Below are 25,048 nucleotides of genomic sequence, written 5' to 3'. Positions count from 1 at the left end.
ACGTGCAAGCTCTCGCAACGCTGCCTCGTGCCCGGAACGGCCACCACCACCACCGCTCTCAGTGCCCGTTTCAGCGATGTGGAGGATGGCCGAGACCGGAGGAGGCAGAGAAACTGGGAGCACCAGCACAGACGGGTGGGGAAGGCCAACTGGCACACTCACACGCATACCACCACAACCAACAAGACAAAGGGATAAAAGAAAACGAAAAGCCCATCATCTTCAAGTCCCTTTCTCATTCCGCAACAACAGCGACTTTCACGCAGAGGGAAAGTGAGAGAGAGAGAGAGAGACGCACATCCGGCCAACGAAACAAGTGAAAGCGAGGTGACGAGCGGAGGGGGAGGGAGGGGGAATCGAAAATGAGGAGGCGTCGTGGAAACTTTAACGCGCGAATTCGCGTAGGCCCTCACCTTCGCGTGTCGTCGTCCTTTCCCAGCGCTCTCACAGGAGCTTCTTCTTTCGAAGCGTCGACTTGAGAAAGCGGAACTGCATCCAAAGGACACCAGAGATGATGCCGATAAGCAGCAGCGCACACACCCACACACGTGTAAAGGTGCTCTCCGAAGTCGCACGCATGCGAGACTCCTTCATCACGCTGATGCCCAAGTTTGTCACTAGCTGGTCTAGCAGCCGCTTCGTCGCACTCAGCTCTCGATCGATGGTTTCCAGGTAGGCGCGTGGCTGCAGGATGTCCTTCAGCTCTCCCCCCGCCTCCTGGTACGTGTAAACGTCGAGGCCGTCGATCTGACGCCGCTTCTGTATTGTCTCGACAACCACCTTGTCGGCGTTGAATTCGTTCTTAGGGGCCTGATCCAGCTCGATACTCACCTTCACCGGCTTGTCCTCCGAGGCTACGAAGTTTGAGGAGGCAGTGAAACAGATGAGCTGCTCCCCACTCAGCACATTGGGGTGAAGCTGCACAGCGAAGGAGTGCTCGCCTTCCATCATCTCCTTATCGTAGTACACGTTCCCGGTGCCGTCCTTCGCGGAAAGCCGGAGTTGCACCTGTGAGGCTGGCGAGTGGGCGCTGGGCTTCCAGTTGTACACGCCAGTAATCTGGCTTGTCTGCACGTTCTCAATAATCTCGGAGAAGCACAACGGCTTGCCGTCGACGAAGTGGTAGGTGAGTGCCTGCGCCGACGTGGTGGCCTGGAGGGCAACGGCAAACCCAGCAAGGAGAAGCAGCAGCCGAGGGATGCCCTGCAGGCTCCAGTGCACCCGTGCACCTCTGTTTGATGATGACATCATCGGCTATCGCTGTGATGCGGACTCGGTTGCACTGCGATATCCCTCCTCTTTTAAAACCAACTTGGCCTGCAAAACCGAGAGAGAAAGCGGGAGAGAATTACAGGGGAAGCAAAACAAAAATAAATAAAAACGTTATCCTTCTTGTGCGTCGCTGTGTATGGTGTGGATGTGTAGATGTGTGTGCGCCCGTGTGTTCTGTTGTGATGCTATCATGATGGCTCGCAATGCGTGTGTGTGTGCCAACGTAGTTGCCATCGGCGGGAAACCCGAAAACCGCCAAGCGTATAAAGCCCCAAACAATGGTACACCAAGAAAACGAAGACGAGTGGGGAAAAAAGTCGTGAAAAAAAGGGTGCGGACATCGAGCCAGAGAGCGAGGCACGCGCGCGCGCGGGTGGAGGAGGTGATGATCAAGACACTGAGAAAGCCTTGAAGAACCTTGGATATTCATGCCAAGCCAGCAGACTCTCGCTCACTCTCTCCCATGGTGCTGAGCACACCGCCAGTGAGTGGTGGATACGAACACGTCGCCACTATGGTGAAGAGAGCAAAGATGAGGTCGAGGGGGCACTGACTGTGATGATCGACAGCGCGCCGCTGCCACCCCATAGTGGCTTACACGTGTGTACGCACTCCCTTTTTCCATCTCCTCTCCACACTGTCACGTGGAACCGCTATCGGCGGGCGCTCATCCGTGCTACATGTTTTTCTGTTGTTATTGTTTTTTCGGCTGTTTGGCGAGCACCGGTGCGCAGGTGTACCCGTATATATGGCAGAGAGCGCAGACCAGCCAGCACGTGGGCGCGAGCCTTTTCCACTCCACGACAGACACAACTCTCGCCGCGACACCCGCCTCGACTGTGGTAGGAAGAGAAACCGGCCGTAACTTGCACGGCTCCCGCACCGCGCGCGAGCTAGTGAGTGCTCGTTTGTGTGCATACATGGGTGCTGCACGCCGCTTCCTGAATTAAAGAACGACAAGCACACACACACGCGCACACACACACACACATAGACGCGCACCCGTGCAGCTTCCACCAATATCCTCTTCGCATCACCTCGCATTTATCCACTCATCTTCACGATGACGCACTCCTGCTATTGACCTCGCGAATCCGCTCCACCGCAGCCCTGAGTTCAAGGATGTTACGGATCACCTGCAGTCGTCCGGAGGCGACGGCAGCCGCATAGAGAGGGGCACTAGCGTTGTCCTTCACATCCGTTGGCAGCTCCTGCGTGTCGTGCGCGTACCAGACAGCGCTCCAGCCAAGTTCGAGCGGTGCATCGATGTTCATGAGCGAGTCGTCCACCATGACAAAGTTCTCTGGGCGGAGACGAGCTCGCTTGTTCTTCACCTCCTCCGCGATGTCCGAATTGCGTGATGCCGAAGAAGACGCAAAGGCGGACCCGCTGCCCGCTGTTGTGGTAGTGGCCACCAGTGCCGCATCTTCGGCAACTTGGTCTTCAATCGCCTTGTAGATCGCCTCGTAGGCCTGTCGCATTGGCTTGTTTGCAATCTCCGGATGCGTCAGTTGCCACTGGTCCTCGTACGAGAAGCCGAGCCACTCCACCTGATCCTCGGCGCCAGCCTGTTCGCTGGCGGGATGGTTCTCCTTCACGGGCAACCCTACCGGGCGTGGTCGGGTGAATATGGGGCGCAGCCCTTGCGCGTCCAGTACGTTGCGCGCATGCGAATGGTTGGCATTTGTGAAGTAGTAGAGGTGGTCGATGTTCGTCGAACGCGGTCCATCGTGCCCCCTCGCAGCCTCTGGCGCATACTGCATGATCAGCAGCATATCAATGAGCGGTTTGTTGTAGTGCAGCTTATCATACGAGCATTGATGCACAAAGTCGCTGTATTCCTTCGCGTCGACGTTGTACTCCTTTACGTAGCCGTAGAGGGAGAGGCCGTAGTTGAGCCAGTACTTCCGGGAGAGGCACTCTGCCTGCTCGGCGGTCAAGCCGACCTTCTGCTGCGCAAAGGCGAAAATGCGATCGTGCATCTCATGGTGAAAGCCCGTTTCGCTGTATTCGTACAGCGTGTTGTCGATGTCGATCAGAAGAAAAAGAGATCCCATGATGGGCGTGCGTGTGTGCGCTACTGCAAACCCGGAGGCATGAGGAATGGGAGAAAGGGAGGCAGGAAGCATGCACCATGCTGCGGTGCAAGCCAGTCCCGACGTTGTATCTATACGCTGTGCAAGGCGGAGGAGGAAGAGTGCACGAGCAGAGAGTGGAGTGCCGTGAGTATTTCGTCGAGGCCTCTGCGTAGAGCGGAGCAGAACGCGTGTGGGACTACTACGAGGGCGTTCGAGAATGGGAGTCGCAGTGCGGAAGTAGGGAGAAGGGACGGGAGGGGGTGGTTGTGATGGAAATACACACATACATACACGTAGGTACGTACGTACGCTGGCTATTTCGTCCTCCCTGTCTCTACGAGAGCGTCAGACGATAAGGCACCTTTACGCTCGTAAACATACCGCCAAATTCGCAAGAGAGGGGAGAGGGAGAGGGGGGGGGGGAGGGAGAGGGGAGGGGGGGGAGAGGGGGAGGGGGAGAGTACTCGGCGGGTGAAAGCGCGAGAGGGCGAGGGACGGTATGCACACGAACGAGGAGCCAAACCGAAAAGGATCGCGAACTGCAAGAGAAGAGGAGGAGGAGGGAGGGTGACGTGAGGCAGGGCAGCGGATGGGAAAGAATGCAAAAGAAGAGGACAGGCAGGTAGGCGGGCTGGCAGCTGTGACAACGTAGGCCGACGCCAGCGTGGCAGCGCATCCCCGCATTGTAGAGAAACGAGCGGGGGACGGTAGCTGCAGCGGCACAAGTATGTGGATGTGAATCCCCACTCCAACGTATCACAGGCTGAGTGTATGTGCATGCCAGCTTCGCTGTTGCTCCCTCTTGCGATCTTCCGTACCGCCTGACTTCGGAATGTCGAACTCACAAGGCTGGATGCGCCGATCACTTGCTCCGTTTCTGCACGTTCCCTTCTAAGTTATTCTTTCGCCTGCCATCAGAGGCATCCACCGCCAGGGAGTGACAATGCATGTTTTAGGTAGGCGGGGAGAGGAGACGACGACAGAACCTAAACAGGTAAGGGAGGGACAGGCACATTCAGCAGTACGGGTACGCGGGTAGTGATGCTATGCTGCGGAGTGTATCTCGCCTACGCAGTGCGTCTTGGAGCGCATGTTCCCTTCCAAGGAGCAACACCCTCACGCAAACGCCCAAGGCGCCTGAGCAAGCCCATGGCAAGTGAAGGGACTGAAGAGAAATTCAACCAAACCAGCGGTCACATCGGAACGTCACCGGTGCCGAGAAGAATTTTTTGTTGGACAACAACGTGCTCATGCCACCAACGAAGAGGCCAGCAAGTAGACACACACACACAACCACAGCTCACTTGCCGTTGCAGGAATACGGCTGCATCCTCGCCGTCTAGGACGAACCGTCCTGCCGTCGCATCGGGGCCATGGGCTGTACGGGCTCTGCTTGCCTTGATCCATCGCCGGCCGCTTCCAGGGCCCTTTGCTCGAGAGCGGAGGCGGTGGCGTCGACCGTGCGAGTAGTAGGGGGTGATCAAGGTGCACGCCGGATACGCCCAGGGAGGAAGCTGGCCAGCTGCAGGTCAGGGCCCTCGCTGCGACTCTCGGCACACCCTGCCTATATGCCTTGCTTCGCCCTCTGTGGCGCTTCAAGCCGCGGCACCCCAGAGTGTGGTGCCGGGGACTCTTCACATGGGAGCCTCGAGGCCTCGATGGCGCAACGCGGGGCGTGTCCTCGTCACGCTTCCGGCATCTGCGCCTCATCAGTCCACCCGGTCGGATGAAGGAGATGCTGCACATTTCGCATGCATGCGCTGTGGCGTTGACTCGTATGCATCTCTTCGCACCTTTCCCGTCTATTCCTCTTGTTCTGCTGACCTCTGGGTGCCTTGCTCGGGTGTGATACGCCGTGCCGGCTGTGCATGGCAGCTCGTGCTGTACAGTGCTCACACTAGTGAATCCTGGGGCCTGCCTCAACACAACGTTGCCGCCAGTGGGGGAGGAGGGTAGGGGCCTGCTGAGTTCATCGTCCACCGCCCTCGATGTCATGGGGGCGTGTCTGGATCGCTTCCCCGCGTGTGCTGCGCCAGCTTGGGCGCTGCCACGAAACTGCGGCAGCAGGGGCACTCCACCCTTTGTTGCACCCGCAGGCCCTTCCAAGTTGTGGGCGCGTCAAGCGGAGGGGGCCCGTGGAGAGACATGCACCTGCGCACACACAGAGCTCACAGCCTGCCGTCCTGAGGGGGCAGTATCCGCAGCGTTAAACATGCCACAGGGGCAGCCCCTGTGGCTCGGGTGAGACATGCGTAACCAGGTCACTGCGTGCAGCGGAGAGCTGCTGCTGGTTGCGGTGCCGCGCACCGGCGCGTGTGCGCCTTGTTTTGGGGGATGCTCGCCCCGCTGCCTGGCGTGCTCTAGGGTCCAGCGCACCACCCTGCAGAGGGCGAATCGTAGTGTGGCTTGCATGACATCCTTGCCCGCCGAGGATGCGAGGAGTGTGGTGTGATGAACACAGATGGCTTGGTGCCGTGCTGGCTTCCGGTAGCGCTGCACGCTAGGGGGGTTCACCACCATGATGAAGCGAAGAGGGCCCAGGACGGATGGTTCTGCGGCTCGGCATGCGCGCCTGGCCATCTTGGACTTGTTCTTGCGGGCGCCAACACAGAGGGCGGGGCGATGGTCTGGGTGAGCCATGATGCAGCGAGCGTGGTGCGGCTCTACATGGAGCTTCCTCAGCCCCATGATGGACGGAGCCAAGCGTGCGAGCGCCGGGTGCACAAGCACTGTTCCTCTCTTGGAACCTGGCTGGAGCTGGGGGTTGCACTAATCCCTGGAGGATCGACCGAATCGGGGTCTGCGGCGAAGTGGTGAGCACGAAAGGAGGCACTAAGAACGAGTCCAGAAGCGCTGGAGAGAACAGCGGCGAGAACGAGAAAGGGGCCACTCGAGCAGAGAAGATAACGGTGAAGGGGAGGGCGAACGGACAACACCGCAGTCCACCGTAGATGGCGGTGGGCTACGACACGCACACAGACACGCGCTTTTAAAGTCAACGACCTCAACAGCAAGGCGACAAAAAGAAAAAAACAGACCTTGTTAGACGTAGCTTGAGCGTTATTAGAAAACGGGGAGGAGAACAGCGGGGGTCGGGGTGAGGAAGTGGGAGACGTCTTGACCGAAATCGCCACCCATGCGCACGCGCATGCCGGCACACGGATCGAAGACGCTTGGCGAGAAGAGAGGAAAGGCACCCACGTGAAAGGAACACAGACACAGACACACGAGCAGACAGATAGGCGCCGTGAAACCTGGAAAGAGAGTGGCCGCAAAGAAAACGAAGGACAGAAAAGAATGAGCCAAAGCTAATCCGCGGTATCATGGAACCATGCCACCTTCAGTGGTGCTCTCTCCCCTCTCGTCGCTTTAACTTTCCTAAACCTCGTCCACCTTTACTTCACCCCCAAAAGCGTCTATTGGCGCGCGCGCTTGGCCGGTCGAGCAGAGTCGTCGTCGTCGCTGCTGTAATCGAACTTCTTATTCTGAATTGTGCTGTCCGTCATGCCGAACGCCTGCGAGCCTTTAGCGTGTGGCGCCAGGCCAAAGTGGCCACCGCTGCTACCGGTGCCAGCAGCCGGGCTATCGCCCGGCATGCGCATGCGGGGGCCGTTGCGGCCGAAGCTGCCCATCATGTTGCGGTTGCGCTTCGGGACGTGATAGCCGCCACCCTGCTCGGCCCACTCGCGCAACCACCCAGGCACCTCCTGCCCCGCGCGCTCTACCAGCTCCACCAGCTGGAACACTGTCGACGCGTTCAGCTGGGTCTCGTGTTTTGTGATCATCGTAAAGGACGCACCCTTAGCCCCGGCGCGGCCCGTGCGGCCGATGCGGTGAACATAGTCGTCGATTTGCATAGGGAAGTCGTAGTTCACCACCGTCTCCAACTCCTTGATGTCGAGACCGCGAGCGGCCACGTCAGTGGCCACCACACACAGTCGTGGGTCTTTGCGGAAGCGCTCCAGGATAAACTCACGCTGACGCTGCTCCTTATCGCCGTGAATAGCCATGCAATCCACGCCGTTGCGCTTCAGCTGAAACTCGAGGTAGTCAGCTGTCTTCTTTGTCTTGCAGAAGATGAGCACGCGCTGATTGCGGTGCCGCTCTATCAGCCGCTTCAGCTCATCAAGCTTCGCTGCTTCTGAGGTCAAGATGAAATGCTGTGTAACATCCTTGTTGGCGAGCAGCTCCATGCTGCCAACGTTGATGCGCACCCAGTTCTTCTGGAAGCTGGCGGCGAGGTTCTGGATTTCGCGCGGCCACGTGGCCGAAAACATGAGCGTTTGCCGGTCAGGGCGAATTTGACCGCAGATGGCGCGCACCTGCGGCTCAAAGCCCATGTCCAGCATGCGATCCGCCTCATCCATCACCAGGTACGTTACACGCAACAAGTTCACACGCTTGATTTCCATGAAATCGATCAAGCGGCCCGGGGTGGCCACGAGGATGTGCACACCCTGGCGAAGCAGGCCAAGCTGCGGGCCCTTCGGTGCACCGCCGTAAATGCAGCCGCACCGAATGCTTTGCGGCAGCACCTTGATCGCCTCCTGCTCGATCTGCTGAGCTAGTTCGCGGGTCGGCGCGAGGACAATAACCATTGGGCCGTCCCCCACCTTCAGCGGCTCCTGCAGCGCGATGTGAGCCAAGGCTGGCACAATGAACGCCAAGGTCTTGCCGGAGCCGGTCTTGGCTACGCCGACGAGGTCGCGTCCCGACAGAACGATCGACCAAGACTGCGCCTGAATCGGAGTGGGGGCCGTGAATCCCTGCGCCAGAAGCTTCGCCTTCAGGTACTGCGGCACGGCGGTGAGCATGTCGAACTCGGTGACTGGGTTTGGGCACTGGTCGGAGTCGGAAACTGTGATGGAATTGGCCTGACGCCACTCTTCCGCCTCGATATCGCTGAGGTGCTTCACCTTGCTGGCGCCGTGGTCATCTTTCACGCTGGCAGCCTTACGGATCGCGCTGGCGTCGACAACCTTCCACTTGCCCGGGACGAGGCTCTTGGTCGACCAGTTCACAGGCGCCAGTTTGCTACCCAGTCCCTCTGCACTGCCCTTGCGGTGGGCACCACTACCACCACCACCGCGGGAAGTGGTGGAAAACCCAGAAAAGGGGCTGTAGTTGCGCTCTGCCATGGATGCAATCTGTGAGGTGAAAGATCGGAAAGGCGCGGAGCAAGATGGGCTGGATGCACGTTTTGCGTGAGCGCCTACTGTTCTGCGTATGTGAGCTGCACCGTGGGCGAGTCGGTGCGTGTGTGCGTGTGTGTATGTGTGTGTGGGGGGGGGTAGGGGGGGGGGATAAAAGAGGCGAGAGAGTGATGCAGCAAGCGGTGAGAAGACAGAAGAGTTATGGAGGGGTGGCAGAGAACAAGAAAGAGAAAAGGCCGATCTTTTTTTTTCGAGCATGCGCTTCTCCAGATCAACGATGTGTGCGCGACCAGCAGGCGACACAGTGCAGCTGCGGCCTTTACGCACACTCGGCGTGAGTGTTACCGTGCCTGCCGCATATGAATGCGCTTGTGCACGCGTGGGATCGCACTCGATGCCGTACCGTCCTTTTCCGCCTTCCGCTGGAGAGGAGGTGCATCTTCATGGGCGCTCGTGGTTTGTTCTCTTTTCGCTCGTCATGTACGCGTCTTCCTCGAAGGCAATCAGCGCCCCTCTGGGGGGCGGGCACAGCACCGGAACTTAAAGTCGATCCATGGCGGGTAAAGGGGTGGGGGGACGACGACACGGATGCGAGCGTCAACATTGAGAGAATACACAGTACGTCTAATGTACAGGGAAGCCAAGGAAGAAACTGACAAGCACTGAGAACGAGCGGGAGGGAGAGGGGAGGAGAACAGGGGCACTGATGGGGCCCGACTGGCTGGGACAGGCACACGCACTCACGAGGGTGCTGCCCCACACATGTCATGGAAGAGACCACATCCTGAAACAACGCCCACACACACAAAAGGGGTGAGTGGGGCGTGGAAGGGCAGAAAAGAGCGTGCGCGGTCCATCAAACACCAGCGCGCGCGCACGCACGCACGACGACGATATCGCCCCAGCAATGATAAACAAACCAGAAGCAGAAGATAAGTCAGCTCAGTATCTAACGAGGAGAGCGGGAGAGAACGCGCCCGTCGCCGACAGCAGTGCGCGCACGTGCGTGCATGTCTGTGTCCGTGTGCAAGCGCATGCTTGGCTTTCTCCGTTGTGAAAGAGGTCTAACAACAACAACAACAAAAACAAACAAACAAACAAAAAAAAAACATGGGTGAAACGAACCTGCCAGGTCAGTGGGAAAGCGGAGGAGGGAGAGCACGCGAGAGCGGGTGCGGCGTCGCCTGAAGCGGGAAGAGCCTTCTCCTTTGTTAAATCTTACACGACGTAGTGGTTTTCTTTGGCATCCAGCGTGGTTCTGCAGTCTTCGCTGCCGTCGCGTTTTACCGGTGGCGCCGACGTGGATGGCGTGGTGGCCGAGTCAGTCACTCCGGTCGCCATCGCATCTGCTGCTGCTGCTGCTGGCTTCTCCTGGTGACGGTTCTGCTTGCGCAGGTTCAAAAGAGCTGCAATCTTGTTGCCGTTTCGAACCTGAATCTTCTTCGTTGTCGCGGTGACGGAGGCACCGCCGGCCGATAAGTCAGCTGAGGCGGCGCTGTCGACGCACGTTGAGCGGGTTAGGGTGTGTGGAGTTCCCGGGATCGTTGCGTCTGGCTGGCTGGCCTTCATGGCAGTGCCAGGCGCGTGAGCGACTTTAACGTGCCGCAGCCGCCGCTCCGCAGCACACACTAGCTCCTCCGAAAAAGGAGGCTGCATGCCTAGCCGATCTAGCACCGCAAGTTGTTCCGCCATGCTGACCTTGAGGGTAGCCAGCTCCTGCGCCACAATGTCGTGGCGGCGTCGCCAGACCGTACCGTCTGCAAGCGCTGTCCCCTTCCGCATGCTTAAAGACGTCGTGCCCAGTCGATTCGGTGAGTTTGGCGACGAGAAAGCTGAGGCGGCGATGTCGTCCAAAGAAGCGGTGCAAGCAGCCACTTGAACCTCCGCATCCGCACGTGTGTTTGCTGTTGCCCACTCAGCCGTCATCTGCGCCGCTGCCAACTGCGCCTGCATGCGGCTCGCCAATGCGTGCAGCTCCGCGCACTCCCGCTCCCGCGCCCGTGCGTTCGCCTCCGCCGCCACTGCGCGCTCCGTGGCAAACGTTAGCTCGAGACGCAGCACGGCACACTTCGCTTCTGCACGACGCAGAGCCTCCTCGATCCACGTCTGCCCTGCCGTGTCCTCCCCGCCGTCGTCGTCGGCATTATCATCGTCATCGCTGTCGACATGCAGGCCGTCCGGAGTATCACTTTGCCGAGTTTGGAAGGTGGCAGCAGCTGCAGCGGGCTCCGCGGGAGAGGAGGCCCAATCATCACAACAGAGGTGCGCCTCATTGTATTCGTCGCTGCTGTCCGCGTCATCGTGCTGGCCGCCACCCACTTCACCACCGCCACCGGCGCGCCAGTGGAGGATCGGTAGCTCGTGGTGCAGCCGCTCCTTGCCACTTGCGCCGCCGGTTGACGGGCGTATCGGTGACGGTGACACAGCCGAAGACGACAAGAACCTCATCGGCACCTGCGGATGCTCCTCCCCTTCCGCCACCGCCGTCGACGGCGATTTCCGAGTATTGGCAGACTGCCGTATTGTGAGGGCATGCCCTTGCACCCCGTCATCGGTCGCGTCATTCGCGACGTCTACCGCATTGTCTGCTCCCGCGCCTTCGCAAGCCGCGCTACTAGTGCTCCACGATGAAAAGGCACCGCCACAGCCATCGCGTCGCGACGGCGGAAGCGACATCCGACCTGTGCTCTGCCCGCCCTGGGGAAAGGATGTGGCGCAGATAGGCAGAAGGAGTGAGTCCTCCCCAGCACCGTCATGCCGCATCAGTGGCACCGCGGCAGTGACTGCAGCGCTCGGAGGAGATGCGCTATGGTGAGAAGCGGCACCGGAAGCCGCCCGCTCACACCCAAGAGAGCTGGCACTATTCGCTGCGACGACACCGGCGTGCTGCGGAGCGCTGTCTGCGCGGTAGGCTGAGGAAGCAAAGGTGTGGCCACCATGGAGTTGCAGTTTCGATGGCTCGCTGCTTGCGCAGCGCGGCGACAGGGGAAGGGGCCCGTCCGCGTCACCCACGGAGACGGAGGTGTCGGCTTCGGGGCGCGGCTCAGTCAGCGCACCTTCCCTGTTGGCCAGCTCTCCTTGCAGTCCCGTGTCCGCGCCGTCATTGCCCTCTACCGCCCTCTTAAGACAAGATGAAGAGGAGCGGATGACGCTCACGCCAGCATCGCTATCTACGTCTGCAGCCGAAGTAGTGGCAACAGCAGACGCCGCAGCTGGTACGACCGTGTCCGCGGGCACGGTTGGTGCAGACGAGGAAGACCACAAAAGCGTTTGCCACGGGGATAAAGTCGCGGGGTTCGCAGCAGCGGTGGCCGCCTCGAGGGGCATTGTATCCGCCGCCTCCACTCCAAGGCTGACAGTGCAGGGCTCCAACGACGACTGTCCCGGCAGCACGTTGGCGTTGCGTGACTGCGGCTGCAGCTGCGGCTCCGCGCCGGGCGCCGCTTCCGCGAAAACGCTCTGCTCCATCACGCCTGCATCCGACTCCTTTCCCTCTTCAGCATTCGCTACTGCGGCAAGCACGGCATCCATGGCAGTAGAGCGAGAAGGCGACGGCGAGGGTGACGGGGTAGGCGGACACAGCATCCGCGGCGGCGGCCTCTGGCGGCGCGAGGTAAACGGCGTGCACGACGAGGTCCCAGAGGAGTCGACTGTGAGCGCCGCAGCTGCTGCCATCGCTGTCGAGACCCCTTCAGCCGTCGCGGCACTCGGCATCCCCTCTACAACCGAAGAGCCTAGAAGAGTTGAGCCTGAAAGGCGAGGGCAACGCCGCGGCTCTTTTTCCCCGCTGCTGAGGCTGCAGCGGCTGTAGTACACCTGCAAGCCCGCCGCCGTGAACTCTTGCTGGTGCGGTGCAAATCTCTCTCCTTGCACAGGAGGCACTGGCGTGCTCTGCGACCGGAACATGGCCATATCGGCGGAGCCGGCCACAGCGTCGCCAAGAGACACTGACGTGCCTCTGGCGGCGCATGGGACGCGGAGCGGGGCCGCCCCTTCCACGCGGCCGGGCGACTGCTCGTCGGCAGGCGGCGACGCTAGCAGACCCCCACCGGGACCGCGGAGCGCCGCATGGGCGCCATCCTCGCGCAAGGCCTTCGCAAGTTCGTAAATGCGCCCGCGTCTGTCTTCCGGCGGTCGCAGCTGACTGGAGAAAAACGTGTACGCCGCCGAAGCCCATGCAGGAGCCCCTTCGCCGAGCGCGCGACCGCGGCGGTATGCGCCAACGCCCTCTGCATCGCACACGCCCGCCTGCTTGCACCGCCGGCGTGCGAGCCAGTCTTCCTCGTGCGCGCTCTTCACCGAGGCCGCGTCAGCAGCTGCCTCATGGGTGGCGGAAAAGGAGGAGGGATGCGCACGTTGGTTCTCCATGCGGTCACTCTCAGCCCTCTTTGAAATATCACCTTCACTCCTGCGCAAAGACGGCGTGCTGCTGTGACTAGCTACACAGCCATCGCTGTCGGCACCCGTTGTAGCGGCGCCAGCATGGTGACAGTGTCGTTGCAGTCGCTTCTCCATCTCCAGCATGGCGTTCTCTATCTCAGCATCGACGCGGTCTACCTCAGAGGGGGCGGAGGCGGACGGCGGCAGGCGTCGGTGCGTATCCTGCAAATTCGCCGTCTCACCGGACCCCTGTTCCATGGAACCACAAAGAGGCACCACTTTCGCGTGCGCGGCCGACGAGGAAGAGGGCAAGGTGGGAGCCTCCACAGCTGATGGCGCCTGAAGAGCATTGTGACAGGGCAGCGCCGAGCAAGCCCAGTGCGCCGAAGGCGACGCGCCATTCACATCGGATGCGGCGAGATAGAGGGGTGAGAGCTTGCCATGAGATACAGCCGCACCTTCCAGCCTCTTCACTGTCGGCACTGCAGTCACGCCATCCTGGTCATCGTGCACGCCGTCAGATTTTGTGGGTGCTGCGACCGGCGTCACTGCTGTGTCTGACCCTTCGACGGCGGTGTCAACCACCGTGGGTGAAAGCATCGTGGCAGAGTTGGAGTACACGAGCTTGCGGCTTGTGCGTAGTAGGAGATCTTGCTGGGCGGCGTGCTCGAAGCGCTGGCTTGCTGCAGTGCCGTTACAGTCGGCATTGTGCCCGTGGCTGCTGCTGTGAGGAGTGCCACAATACCTGTCCCCCTTATCTTCTTCCTCAGAGACTACCGGATGACCCTCTGCGCGAATGAGTTCCCTACGGTCAAGAGCAGCCCGGCCACCGTCACTATTTGGAATCGGCGAGCCGCCGCTGCTGCTGCAGTCCGCGATAGCCTCGGCGTTCGACGAAGCGCAACTGTAACTGCCAATTCCTGCGCCGCGACGCGGCGCAGATGAGGTACGCTGCCTCGCTGATATCACGCCCCAAGCCTTCTCCTGCCCCTCCTCTGTTTCGCCTCTCTTGCACAGCGGCCAGTGTGCGGTTCGCATCTCTGCCTGGTGCGGGGCGGACCCAAGGCTGCAATCAGCTTCCCCCTGCTCGCATACCATAGACATGTCATCAGCATCCTCGTTGTGAGCCCCGTCGTAATCGTGGCAGCCGAAGAGGGCGGGGGATGACTTCGTGTTGTCGTCCCCGTACTCAAGTCGCCACTTCCCGTCATGACGGCCGTCGCCACTGCTGCCGTGCTTGATGTCGGCGACGGTGGATTCGGTAGACCCCGTGAAGGAAAAGGGCTCAGGCAGAGGCACTCCCTCGAAAGAGCGCTGCATCAGTTGTTGGTGGTGTTCCTCCACCTCTTCCTGCAGACTATGCGATCCCGACGGGGACGGCGGCGGAGGCTGCTGCAGCGGTCCGCGTTGAAGAAGCGGAGAGCTCATGATGGCCTCCATGCTAAAGGTCTTGTCCCTGCTTCACGACTGTGTGACCACCTTTCTCCAGGTCGAAGAATAAGCACTCCCTTGTGCGTGTGTATCGATGCTTAGGGCGCTGTAAAACAAAGGACGTGGAGCAGGGCAACGTATAAAAGCGAGTACGCTGTGGCACAACGGTCGTGGGCGATGTAGGGGAAGGAGAACCACACGGGCAACACACAAGAGGTGAAGCCATGCACGATGTAGAGAAAGGGGAATATATGCATAAGAACGATAGCATGCATGCACGTGCGTGTATGTGTGTGTCAGAGCGTGCGACTGAGACAAAGCAGCCCGGAACAAGGAAAGAGTGCGTCGGTGTGGGCTAAGTGGGTGGGGAGGGTGGGGTGGGGGGAGATAGACAACGGTACACCAACGCCACCGCTATACTCCAGTTGTGCTGCTATCTACGAAAAATAACACAAAACCGAAAGCACAAACGCGACTTCGCTTGTGTGCTCCGGCGCGTGTGTGCTCCTCGACCTTTTTGTCACTGCCGGTGTCGCTTACCGCGAGGGAGGACGAAATCTAAGGAAGCGGATGGTGGTCCGTGGAAGCGTACTCTACCCCTACGTTTTGTGGGTCAGCGGTGGTGCGTGTGAGAGAGAGGGAGAGAGGAAGAGAGAGCGCGACGGTTCACTTGCAGTATGCGGCACGGTAGCTTCGCCCTTTGCTCGCTACTTGTGGGGGTGGGGACAGTGCACCTCAACGTGTGCAGCCACTCCCTCCTCTACGCCCCCGCTCGTTCGGATTGGTTTGTTTTCTGCTGAGTGTGCGAGGTGAGCCTCTTAGTGGTTCACGTGGAGAGCAAGCGAAATGAAAGTAAAAAAAGCAAGTCGAGGCTAAAAGGGGGAAGCGTTTGTGGTGAGGGAGGGCGGTGGTCGTCGTTGTCGTGGAAAGGTGGAGGGAGGCTGGAGCGTAGCCGCCATCTGGAATCGCAGCGGATGAACAAGTCCGAGGGGCATAAAGGTCCAACAGCCCCTGAAAAATGACACGATACCGATATCAGCGCACAGGCAGGCGCATGCTGGCCAGAGGCAAGAAGCAGGATATGCGCGGGCAGTAATGAGGGTTCGCAAGCTAGCGTGCCTGCTCGTCTTCTTCTTCATGTCGTTTATACCCTGTCGCGCACCGGGTCTCTCGCACAGCTAAAAGTTGCACATTTTTTTTTCTCTTTGGCGCAGTGATGATGATGGAGGGTTGAAGAGAGGGAGCACGGGAGAGAGCGAAAGTGGCGGCGTTGGGGAGTAACCGTCCTCACTAAGTGTGCCGCAGCTTTTGTTTTCCTCATCCAGAGTACGCCTCGCGGCACTTTAGGTGCCATCACCCCTGCCCTCCTCTCTTCCACCACAGCTCGCAGCTGCGCATGTAGCATCGCCTACCCGCCATACGAGAGGGACGATAGCGTCGCTGGCCGGGCTGGCGTCGAAGTGCCGGAGACGGATGAGAAGGGAAGCAGGTTCGTCATCGGCGGCGTGGACACGCCGGCTGCACGACCCGTGGCAGCACCGTCATCGGCGCCGTGGCTGTGGCCATTCCTGCTATCGCGAGCATAGCGGATTGCAGAGGGGAATGGGGCAAGCAAGACCGCGGCGCGCGTAGCGGAGAGCGGCGGCTCTGCTTCGCGTTCCAGCAAGGACGGCAGCGCCACCTCCGTCTCCCGCAGGAGCCGCCGCAGCCGCTCAGGGAGCGACTCTTCAACGCTGTTGTCCTCACAGTCGCACTAGTCATCATCAAAATGGGGCACTGCAGAGTCCCAGCGCGAGGTCAAAGGTGTTGGAGAAGGCAACGACCACCTCCCCCTAGCGGCAGCGTGCACCTCGGCCTGAGAGGTCGACATGTCATGGGTTTTGCCATAGAGGCGTGTCCCGAGAGCTTGTAGGCGCCGCAGTTGGCAGTTCACAGAGGCGGCGAAGCGCTCCGAGGACTGCTGGAACGGCCCACGCATGAATGAGAGATCCTCAGCGGCGGTGGCCGCATCCCAATGGTACAGCCGGCGCGCCTCGGGCTTTGGAGCGAGAATCGCTGGCTTTGGTGGGGCGGCGGCGGTGGCGGCTGCAGCAAGAGAGGGAAAGACACTACTGTAGGGCGGTGCGGGAATGTTTCTCGATGGCGCGCGTGCTGGCGAGAATGTAGAGGGGGCCGAAGCAGCTGTGGCAGCACCGCTGCCGCCGCCAGAGGAGCCCTCCAGGGGTCGCGGTGGGGTGAGGCAGCGATGCATCAACGGGCTGGCGATGCGGATCTCGTGCAGCAAGCGACGACATTCCTCCAAAGCTGGATATACGTAGCGAGGCAGGTGGAACTCGGCGGCCCGCGAAGCTGCTGATCCAGTCGCAGGGCCACTAGCAGCACCGCCAGAGGACCTCGTGGTCGGTGCCGTGCCTCTGGCGGCCTTCCCTTGGTTCTGTGCCGCTGGCTTTCGCACCGGCTCGGTGGCCGGCCCTGGCTGTATTGTTTGGCGTGCCTTTCTTGAAAGGCCGTGTGGAGGGTCAAAAAATGTGTCCCCGACCTCCCCGCTACCACACGCACTGTCAGGGGCGTAGCAAGGCAGTGTCCCGAAGGCTTCCACCTTCGCCTGTCCAAGTGCAGAAACCACTCCGGAATTCGAGACTCTCGCGCCGCAGCCAGCGGGCGTGTTGGTCGCTGCTGCCCCGCCGCCTTTCTTCACAACAGGAGGCGCCGCGATAGAAATCGCGTGGGAGCGACCGGTGCAGTCGCTCGCGGCAGTGCCGTGGTAGCACGTCGCCGACGCAGTAAAAGGGACGGTGATGTTAGGCTTGCTCGGGCCCGTTTCGCTGCTCTCGGCTGCAGTCGAGGCACCGCCGCAGGATGAGAGCGGCGACGTAGGGGATACGACCTCCCATCTGTCATGGATGCGTCGTTCGAAGAGGGACTGGGATGAAGAGCGCTGCACCTGCTTTTGCGCCGGCAGATGCAAACGACAACCTTCCCTGCGGCCTGTCGGCTGGGCAGGCGGGTGCTTGCGCAAGAGTGCAGCGCCGTAAGACGGTCGTGCCGCCGCCATCGCCGTCGTTGCCGCAGAATGCAGCAGCGATGACGACGTTGCAGCAGATGATAATTCCTCTGCTGGAGTTTTAGGCGCAACACGGGTGTGCGCCGTTGGACCGCTGACGTAGGGGTGGATAGGGGAAGACAATGCAAGACTTGGCAGCGGCGCGCGTCTTGAATGTCCAACATGGACCGCGTCATTGGCAGCAAACACTTCTGCAGCACCTGCATCGCTGCCGCTACACGTCCGAGCGCGAGCGGCGGCTCCATCTGAAGTGCATCGCGGGCCCTCAACAACCGAGCGATACTGGCAACCCTTCTGAAGCTGGGCAGCGTAGCTTTCTCGCAGCATCTCGACACTCAGTGCATCTCCCACCATACTGTGAAATGTAGGCGCCAGCGTGTGAGGCAGCAGCGGTGGTATTGCCGGCGTCCACATGGCCATGGGCGGTACGCTGGCAGCATCGACCCCAGAGAGAGGCGCGGTGGGGCTACTACGCCGCAACTCTGGTGCAATCGCCCCAGTGACCGCAACGAAGGATGTGTCTTCATCCCACGCACCGGCGGGAGTCGACGACGCCGCCGCGGAAAAGGGCTGGAGAACGATGTCGGCAAGAGAGTACGGCTCCGGCAGCGAAGGGGCACACTGCGTCTGCAGCGGGGACATAGGGCGTATAAGCGGCGAAAGCGGCATGCTAGCTCAATCACGCGACACACGCGTGCAGCGGTGCGTGAGGGAGTGAAAAGAACCGAGAAACGAATAGGGGGAGCGCTCTCGTGGATCGTTGATGGATTATAGTGGGCACAAGAGCGTCCGAGAGAGAGAGAGAGAGACAATCTGTGCGTCTACGAATATCGGCGATATGCGTACCCACGGGGTGCGTACGCTCGGATTCTATGGCCACTGTCTCTTCTATGAGCGGTCTTTTGCTTTATGTAAGATGCTGCTTCTACTGCGCCGGCACTAGGCACACGCAAGCATGAGCGCGAAGGGGGCTTGACTTGTGTTCCGGAGACGACGACGGCACAGTAAGGCTTCACCTCCGTGCACGCGTGAGACACCCGCGTTCCTGCGAGTCTCGCTCGTCTGATGAATTCGACGCCAAAAGACGACGGCCTCTTCGCGGCACAAGCGAGGCGCGTCACCGAGGAGGTCCACGAGATGATGAGCTCAGCACACCGCGCAAGAGACGGTACATCACACAGAGATCAGCAAGAGGAAGACAAGAAAGAAGCAGGAGCAGTACATTGGGAGGCAACGAGCAGAGTTCCGCGAAATGTATCCGACTCTTAGCAGTGTCGTGCGCATCATCCTGACGCGTGTGAGGCTCTGTCACCGCTTCACCAACACGGAAGGTACAGGAGCGCGCGCGGTCACCGCTGCCTGCAGGTGCCCCGCGTATTGAGGGGCAGGCATGTGTCCGCGGGCATACAGTTCTGTGCGGTATTCATGCGCGCGCGTGTGGCAATAGCGTCACACGCAGAGCGGTTTGCTTTAGGGCGGCCTTCGAGGTGAAGAAGAGGTTTCAGCGGACTCGCCCCTCCCTTGCTCTGCCGCCGTCGAAGATTCCTTGAAAAATCTGGAGATGTCGGAGAGCAGCTGCACCGTGTGAACCATCAAGCGCTCCGCAGCCGTGCTCTCTGCTAGTAAGGTCCCCAGCGCCGGCCGCTGCACGCCGGCTGCCACACCGAGGCCAAGTAGGTTCGGTGCACACGCCGCCACATGCACCGCGACGAGCTTGAGCAGCACCGTCATCCATGCCCCCCCCCACACACACACCACCATCGTCAGAGGCGTGTAGCAGGGCACAATCAGGTGATAGAGAAGTCCGCGCGTGTTTGCAGACACCTCCGGTGACACCCCGACGACGACGTTGAGGAGCGCCGACGGTAGAGTGTGAAGAAGGTGCTTTTCCTGCTGGTCGAGTCGTGTTGCAGACAATACATATCCGAATACGGTTTGCCCAAGCGCCGCTTCTGCCGCGCGCGCGCAATCCTTGGCTGTCTGCAACAATGCCAGTGCAACTTGCGAGAGCACGGTGGCGGTGCTCCGCCGCCTCTGCTGCCGTACCACGAGCACCGACTCTACCCCATCCTTGGCGATAAGCTGAGATTCGGCCCTCGCAGAAGGCGACCGCGGCGACGACGCAGATGCTAATGGGAGGGAGTCAGACGCCGCTTCTATCGAGGACGGCTGCGGCGCTTTACTAGAAAACGACGCCACGTCAGCGAGGTGGCAGAGGAAGAGAGAGAGGCGAGTGCAATCCGCGACACATCCCGTGTCGCTTGCTGGCGGCGGTGATGCACCGCGGAAATGCACCGTGCCCTATCCCCAGCAGCGCGAAGCGGCCATCGTATGTTGGCAAGACCTCCTCAGTAGCTTCGACAGACACTGCGACGTCCTTGCTGCCTGAGCGGGTCGGGTCGACGAGACGCCGCGGTGGCACGACAAGCTCCTCCGATTCAGGTCGATCCTTCGCGCTGATAGGAAAGGGACTCGACCCGGGGAACGATGCAGACAAATGCGGATAGTGGACATCGACGCGGCTGACGGCCTGCAGAGCACCGTGCAGGGCTGCGAGGGCTGGACATCGGGCTTGGTGCGACGTCCCCTGCACCTGAGGAGGAGGCAGACGCCATTGGAGGTCTGCTTGTACGTAGATGATAGCAGGAAGAGGTGCCAAGGTCCCAGATCCAGTGCTACGGCGGCATCGAGTGACGTGGAGAAGCCACAAGGGGAAGAATAAAAGGAGGGAGTGGAGCATGGCTTCGTCATCAGTTCCTCGCGCAGCGGGCCGGACGAGAGAGAAGGTACACTGTGTGGTTTGTTTTTCTCTCCACCTTGCAGGGTGGAGGGTGGAAAGGGAGGGGTGTGCGGGCGAGAGTACACTTGCCATTCGCGAAGCGCTCCATGGGCAGCATTAACACCCTCGCGCCGCATTTGCTGGAGTCACGGCGGATCCCCTACACGTTGGCTTGCGTGGTGCGGATCAGCACTCGTCCATACATTCTTTTCGCCTTAATCTACCCTCGGGGAGGGGGAACGAGAGAGTGAGATAAAGAAAGGTTAGGCAGCATGGATGAACAAATAGGGAAGGCGGCAACGCACTTAACGCGGAATGGTCGAAAGACCGGGATGAAGGGGGTGATGGCGTGCACCGAGACACACACACACACGCATACACATATGATGCTACCGACACAGAGCAACGTATCAACGTTTGCAAGCACCACGACAACAAAGAGGCGGGAGAGAACAACCATGCAGGAGAGGATACGAGAGAAACGCACACCAGAGAGGAAGGAGCTCGGGTACACATGCACAGGGGGGAAAAGGGCGAGAGAGAGAGAGAGATGGGAGACGCACTTCACCATCCCGGTCGTCCAGAGCGCATGAATGTGCGTGGGAGAGAGGATGGAATGGAAGGACACAGAAGACGAACACCGAAAAGAAAAAAGGGGTATTGGAGGGGAGGGGCAGAAGGAGTGCGGCAGAGGCCCCCCACACACACACACACACACCTGCTTCACACGAGGTCACAAGCGTGAGCTAAAACGATAAACATACATAACACTCTCAAGAGCCCAGTTGTAGCCAACGCGAAGAGAAGACACACGGACGCACATGTGTGCAGAGCTGCACAGGCTTTGTGCACGCAAGTCAGCAGCAGGAGCATGAAATGAGAGAAGAAAGTAGACAACCAACGAGCGAGTCAGGTGGCGAGCGGGAAAGGACGGAGGGGAGCACGCGCTCAGACTCACACGCACGCTCACAGCCTTCGTCGTAGCACGTGCAATGACACTAATGCCTCCCTCTCACTTGGGCCCTCAGCCGTTGGCGACATACTCGCCGCCTCTCTTTTCGCCTCATCCGCTCCCCCCATCTGTAGATCCCTCTCTTTGGCATGCTCATTTCTCGCTGTTCCGCATATCTTTCCACCCTCCCTGTTAATTACCCAAACAGTTGGGGCGCCGGTGTGGTTGCGTGTTACACGCCTTTAGCCTCGTTCCTGCCAACCCCTTTCGCTTTCAACCGCGACTCGTGCTCGGTGACAACAGACAGAGAGAGCATATGCAGCGGCGATCTGCTCAACCAAGTGCTCGACGGAAGTGCTGATAATCGCCGCACACTGGCGGCACCTCGTTGCGCCCGCGCGAGCGATACTTGAGCGACTCCGCCTCGCAGCGACGGCCTAAAGAGTCCCGCCAAGTCTCCAACACCTTCTGCTCCATCGACAAGTACACTTCCTTTCGTCGGTCAATCATTTCCGACATCCGGGGCGTTGTGTAGTACGGAACGCGCAACCCGTACAGGGAAGTTGTGCGCTGCACCACGAAGCCCTCGTTCTGTGATGCCGTGAAGCTAAAGGAAGTTCCAGCCATGCCAGCGCCACGAAGACCGCCGCCGAACAGCGGGTTCGATGCATCGACGTCGGTGTAAGAGCTCGACAAGAGCATTGCTACGAGTAGGAAAACAACGATGGGCACAAATAGAAGTGCATTGGGATTGATGTTCACCTCAGCTTGGTATCGAGCCCCACCGGCGCCGGGGTGCACACCTTGACCATTCGCATGGTAGCCATTGCCAAAGAAGAACTCCTCGAAGAAGTCACGCTGCCCGGCTGGACGGTGGCGGTACACACCTGCGCCGTTCGCGGACCGACGTGCACCGCCGCTCTCGTGCCGCTGTACGCCCTCCGCACCGTGCCGGTCATAGATGCTGCGCTTGGTGGCATCCGACAATGTCGTGTGCGCCGTGCCAACCAGCTTGAACGCATCAGCTGCCTGTTTGTGCTTGTTCTTGTCTGGATGACACTTGAGTGCCATCTTTTTGTAGGCTACCTTGATCTGCGCGTCGGTGGCATCTGTTCCTACCATGAGCACCTTATAATAGTTACTCTTGTTCTGGAGCACATACTGCACCACCTCCGTGTCCGTCATTGCGTTCATTGCTGCGATGATGGCCTTGTGGGTGCGCGGGGTAGCGATATGGGCAAGGTGGTAAAGAGGAAGCGCAGGGGTGGGAGCTGGTAAAGCTGCTACGTCGCGTCACATTGGGTAGTCTAGTAGGCGGCCGACACCACCGCAAGCGTGTGGGAACCACTCTCGGGAAGCCACAAGGGAAAAGTGGTGCGCGCGTACAACAGACTCACGCGCTAGCGCACAGGTACCTTTACTAGGCCTCCTTTCTCGAAAGGCTTCGCTCCGGCACGCCCGAGAAGACGGCAACAACGGAGGAAAGGGGAGGGGGAGCGGTAGAGGAGAGTGAAAAAGCCGCTAAGAAACACAGACGCCACCACGTAGTCGCCGCCCGAATTCCTCAATAGGAGCCGGGGTAAATGCCAAACAGGAGAAGAGCACACAGACAGAAAACGTCGTGTGCGTGTGTGTGTGTGTGTGTGTGTGTGTGTCTGAGAGAGTCGATGAGGAGGAGGTGCTTGCGGAAGCGGAGAGGAGAGAGAGGGTGGGCAGGGGGGGGGTCGAGATGAACGCAAAATCAAGAAACGCGAGACGGCAACAACAACAATTTAAAGACACGCGTACGCGCGAGCGCGCGCGCGAGTTGACAAACAACGGGAAGAGCTGGATGGCGGGTTGTATAAGAATGAACTCTGACGATGAGAGGACGGGGCTGAGAGGGAGAGAGGACTAAGAAGCGTAGGCCACGCCGATAGCGAAAATTACCAAGACGGAAGAAACCTGACAAAACTCCTCGGCTGCCTCTCGGATTGAATCATGAACAGAGCGATGGGTGCTCTTGTGCTGATGTGCCTCTCTCTCTCTGCGTGCGTGTGCGCGTGGAGGAGAAAGGGGCGGAATACGGCGTCGAGGTGGGGAAGCGGTATTTCTAAGATCAGAGAAACACACTGAGAAAGGGAGAGCGTATGGAGGGAGAAGACACTATGGGCAGAGCGAACGGCAGAGACGTTCGAAGAGCGAGAGAGGGCTGGAGGAGGCACGCACATACGGCGGAGGAGAGAGGGGAGAAAGAGAGGGGGAGGGGCAGCGGCGTAACTGTGAACTCAATCTAGGCTCAAAAAAAAAAGAAAACGCATGAAGGACACACAGCGAACCAAGGGGACACAATACAAGCGCCTTTACGCACACCCCACCCCTACTTCATGAGCGGCGCCTACGTTGGTACACGCCACGTCGTGTACCAACGCAAGTGCCCACTTTTCGTTTCTTCGTTTGTTGTTGTTGTCGCTGTTGTTGTGTTTGCTGATCGGTTTCTGCATCGCTGTCGATGGCGTTGGGGTGCATGGCCGTTTCTCGTTCAACTTTTCTACAACGTGGATGCAGTGCATAGCAGCTTAAACATCGACCAAACGTGTTCGCAGTGGCACTTCCACACACAAAACGAGAGCGTTGAGAGACAGATACATAGCCACCGCATTGGCTCCACCGACAGCGACAATCACGCAGTGCGACAACGATCCCACAATCCATGGGGCTCTGGTATCGCGAGTCGCAATGCCTCACCAGCCCAGCAGCTCTTTTCTGTGCCTTTTGTCTTCCGGTGTACTCCCTACTCGGTCGGTAACTTGGCGGGGCCTTCCACGACAAAGCGAGGTAGCTGCGCCAAAACCTGCCTGACGCTCCTATGCAGCACCTCCGTCGAGCCGCCGCTGTGGAAAGCGCGACGACCTACGCCACCGGAGAGGCTGCCGTTGCCCCGATCAACGTTGCAGTACCCGATCATCGTCTCCGCACCCTTGAACTTGCAGCAGTCGTGCTGGTAAAAGAAGTCGATTCGGTTCTTCTCTCCGCGTGTCATGGCGCGATAGCCCAAATGGCGCCAGAACGGGATCGCCTGCACGTCAGCAGAGATCATGATGAACTCCAGCCCCACCTCCGCGCACCAGGCCAACAGCGCCGCGTTCAGAAGCCGCCCAAAGCCGTTCTTCTTGTACCCAACACCCGTTGCAAACAGCGGCATCTCGGCAAACCGTATTGTTTCCTGCTGATGCACCGTCACAGTGACGGCGCACACGAGCTCCTGCGTTGCAAGGCAGCGCAGGTACCACGAGTAGGAGCCGCTGATTCGCTTTCGAGTGCGGGTGGAGAAGCTGCTCGGCAGTGCGACGATGCGGTGCAGTTCGGGCGGGTCGGGGTGCAGAAACTGCGAAGAGTACAACTCAATCACCTCTTCGCGTTCCTTCTCCGACTGCACACATCCGAACTGCAGCGCGTACGGTCCAGGACCGGTGAGCTTGGGGAAGTGTTCTTGAATGGTGGAGCGGAGCAGATGCTGGGCGTGCGTGCGGCGTGGTGCGTGGTTTGCTGCCGTCGTTGGACTCTCAGCCATGAAAGACGACGGGGGGCCCGCCATGAGAGGAGAGTTGGCGCTCTCGCTGCCGCTCTGCTGACCTGCGAAGGAGGAGCCGGTTCCTACGGCTGCCCCTGTTGACGAAGACAGGCCTGCACCGGCTGCCGTGAGGGACATGCGGTAGTCATGAAAGAAGATGAGTCGTTGCACAAACGTGGGGTCTACGAAGGTGTGGGCGTACACCTTGGCAATCTCCCCTCTCTCCTCACGCGTCGCCGCCCAGTATGCCTGGGCAAGCTGGTCCATCTGAGTCTCATGGAGCTTCACCGTTGAGTAGTACTTGAGAAGCGTCGCCTGCTCTTCCTCCGATAACATCGTGTGTGTGTGTGTGAAGGCGCACGAGAGCTCCTTTCACCGCCTCCAGC

General features: G+C 59.8%; 7 protein-coding genes across 7 annotated transcripts; all 7 read right to left on the bottom strand.

Annotated features, from left to right (window-relative positions):
* Positions 1–444: 444 nt before the first annotated feature.
* LMJF_36_2150 (putative ER--golgi transport protein erv25 precursor) lies at positions 445–1,251 on the bottom strand (the record flags this gene model as incomplete). The annotated part of the gene is made up of 1 exon (XM_001686740.1): positions 445–1,251. One exon carries the CDS (start codon positions 1,249–1,251, stop codon positions 445–447), a length of 807 nt encoding a protein of 268 aa, XP_001686792.1.
* A 1,079-nt stretch (positions 1,252–2,330) lies between these two features.
* LMJF_36_2140 (conserved hypothetical protein) lies at positions 2,331–3,401 on the bottom strand (the record flags this gene model as incomplete). The annotated part of the gene is made up of 1 exon (XM_001686739.1): positions 2,331–3,401. One exon carries the CDS (start codon positions 3,399–3,401, stop codon positions 2,331–2,333), a length of 1,071 nt encoding a protein of 356 aa, XP_001686791.1.
* A 3,365-nt stretch (positions 3,402–6,766) lies between these two features.
* Positions 6,767–8,488, bottom strand: LMJF_36_2130 (putative DEAD box RNA helicase; the record flags this gene model as incomplete). The annotated part of the gene is made up of 1 exon (XM_001686738.1): positions 6,767–8,488. One exon carries the CDS (start codon positions 8,486–8,488, stop codon positions 6,767–6,769), a length of 1,722 nt encoding a protein of 573 aa, XP_001686790.1.
* Positions 8,489–9,721: 1,233 nt separating this feature from the next.
* On the bottom strand, positions 9,722–14,323 carry LMJF_36_2120 (conserved hypothetical protein; the record flags this gene model as incomplete). The annotated part of the gene is made up of 1 exon (XM_001686737.1): positions 9,722–14,323. One exon carries the CDS (start codon positions 14,321–14,323, stop codon positions 9,722–9,724), a length of 4,602 nt encoding a protein of 1,533 aa, XP_001686789.1.
* A 1,744-nt stretch (positions 14,324–16,067) lies between these two features.
* LMJF_36_2115 (conserved hypothetical protein) lies at positions 16,068–18,047 on the bottom strand (the record flags this gene model as incomplete). The annotated part of the gene is made up of 1 exon (XM_001686736.1): positions 16,068–18,047. The coding sequence occupies one exon, from the start codon at positions 18,045–18,047 to the stop codon at positions 16,068–16,070; it is 1,980 nt and encodes a 659-aa protein (XP_001686788.1).
* Positions 18,048–21,442: 3,395 nt separating this feature from the next.
* Positions 21,443–22,303, bottom strand: LMJF_36_2110 (conserved hypothetical protein; the record flags this gene model as incomplete). Its single annotated transcript, XM_001686735.1, has 1 exon — positions 21,443–22,303. The coding sequence occupies one exon, from the start codon at positions 22,301–22,303 to the stop codon at positions 21,443–21,445; it is 861 nt and encodes a 286-aa protein (XP_001686787.1).
* Positions 22,304–23,882: 1,579 nt separating this feature from the next.
* Positions 23,883–24,998, bottom strand: LMJF_36_2100 (conserved hypothetical protein; the record flags this gene model as incomplete). Its single annotated transcript, XM_001686734.1, has 1 exon — positions 23,883–24,998. The coding sequence occupies one exon, from the start codon at positions 24,996–24,998 to the stop codon at positions 23,883–23,885; it is 1,116 nt and encodes a 371-aa protein (XP_001686786.1).
* Positions 24,999–25,048: the final 50 nt, after the last annotated feature.

The sequence above is a fragment of the Leishmania major genome, chromosome 36 (genome assembly GCF_000002725.2).
Source record: "Leishmania major strain Friedlin complete genome, chromosome 36".
NCBI classification, from domain to species: domain Eukaryota; phylum Euglenozoa; class Kinetoplastea; order Trypanosomatida; family Trypanosomatidae; genus Leishmania; species Leishmania major.
This window is presented reverse-complemented; position numbering and strand designations above follow the sequence as displayed.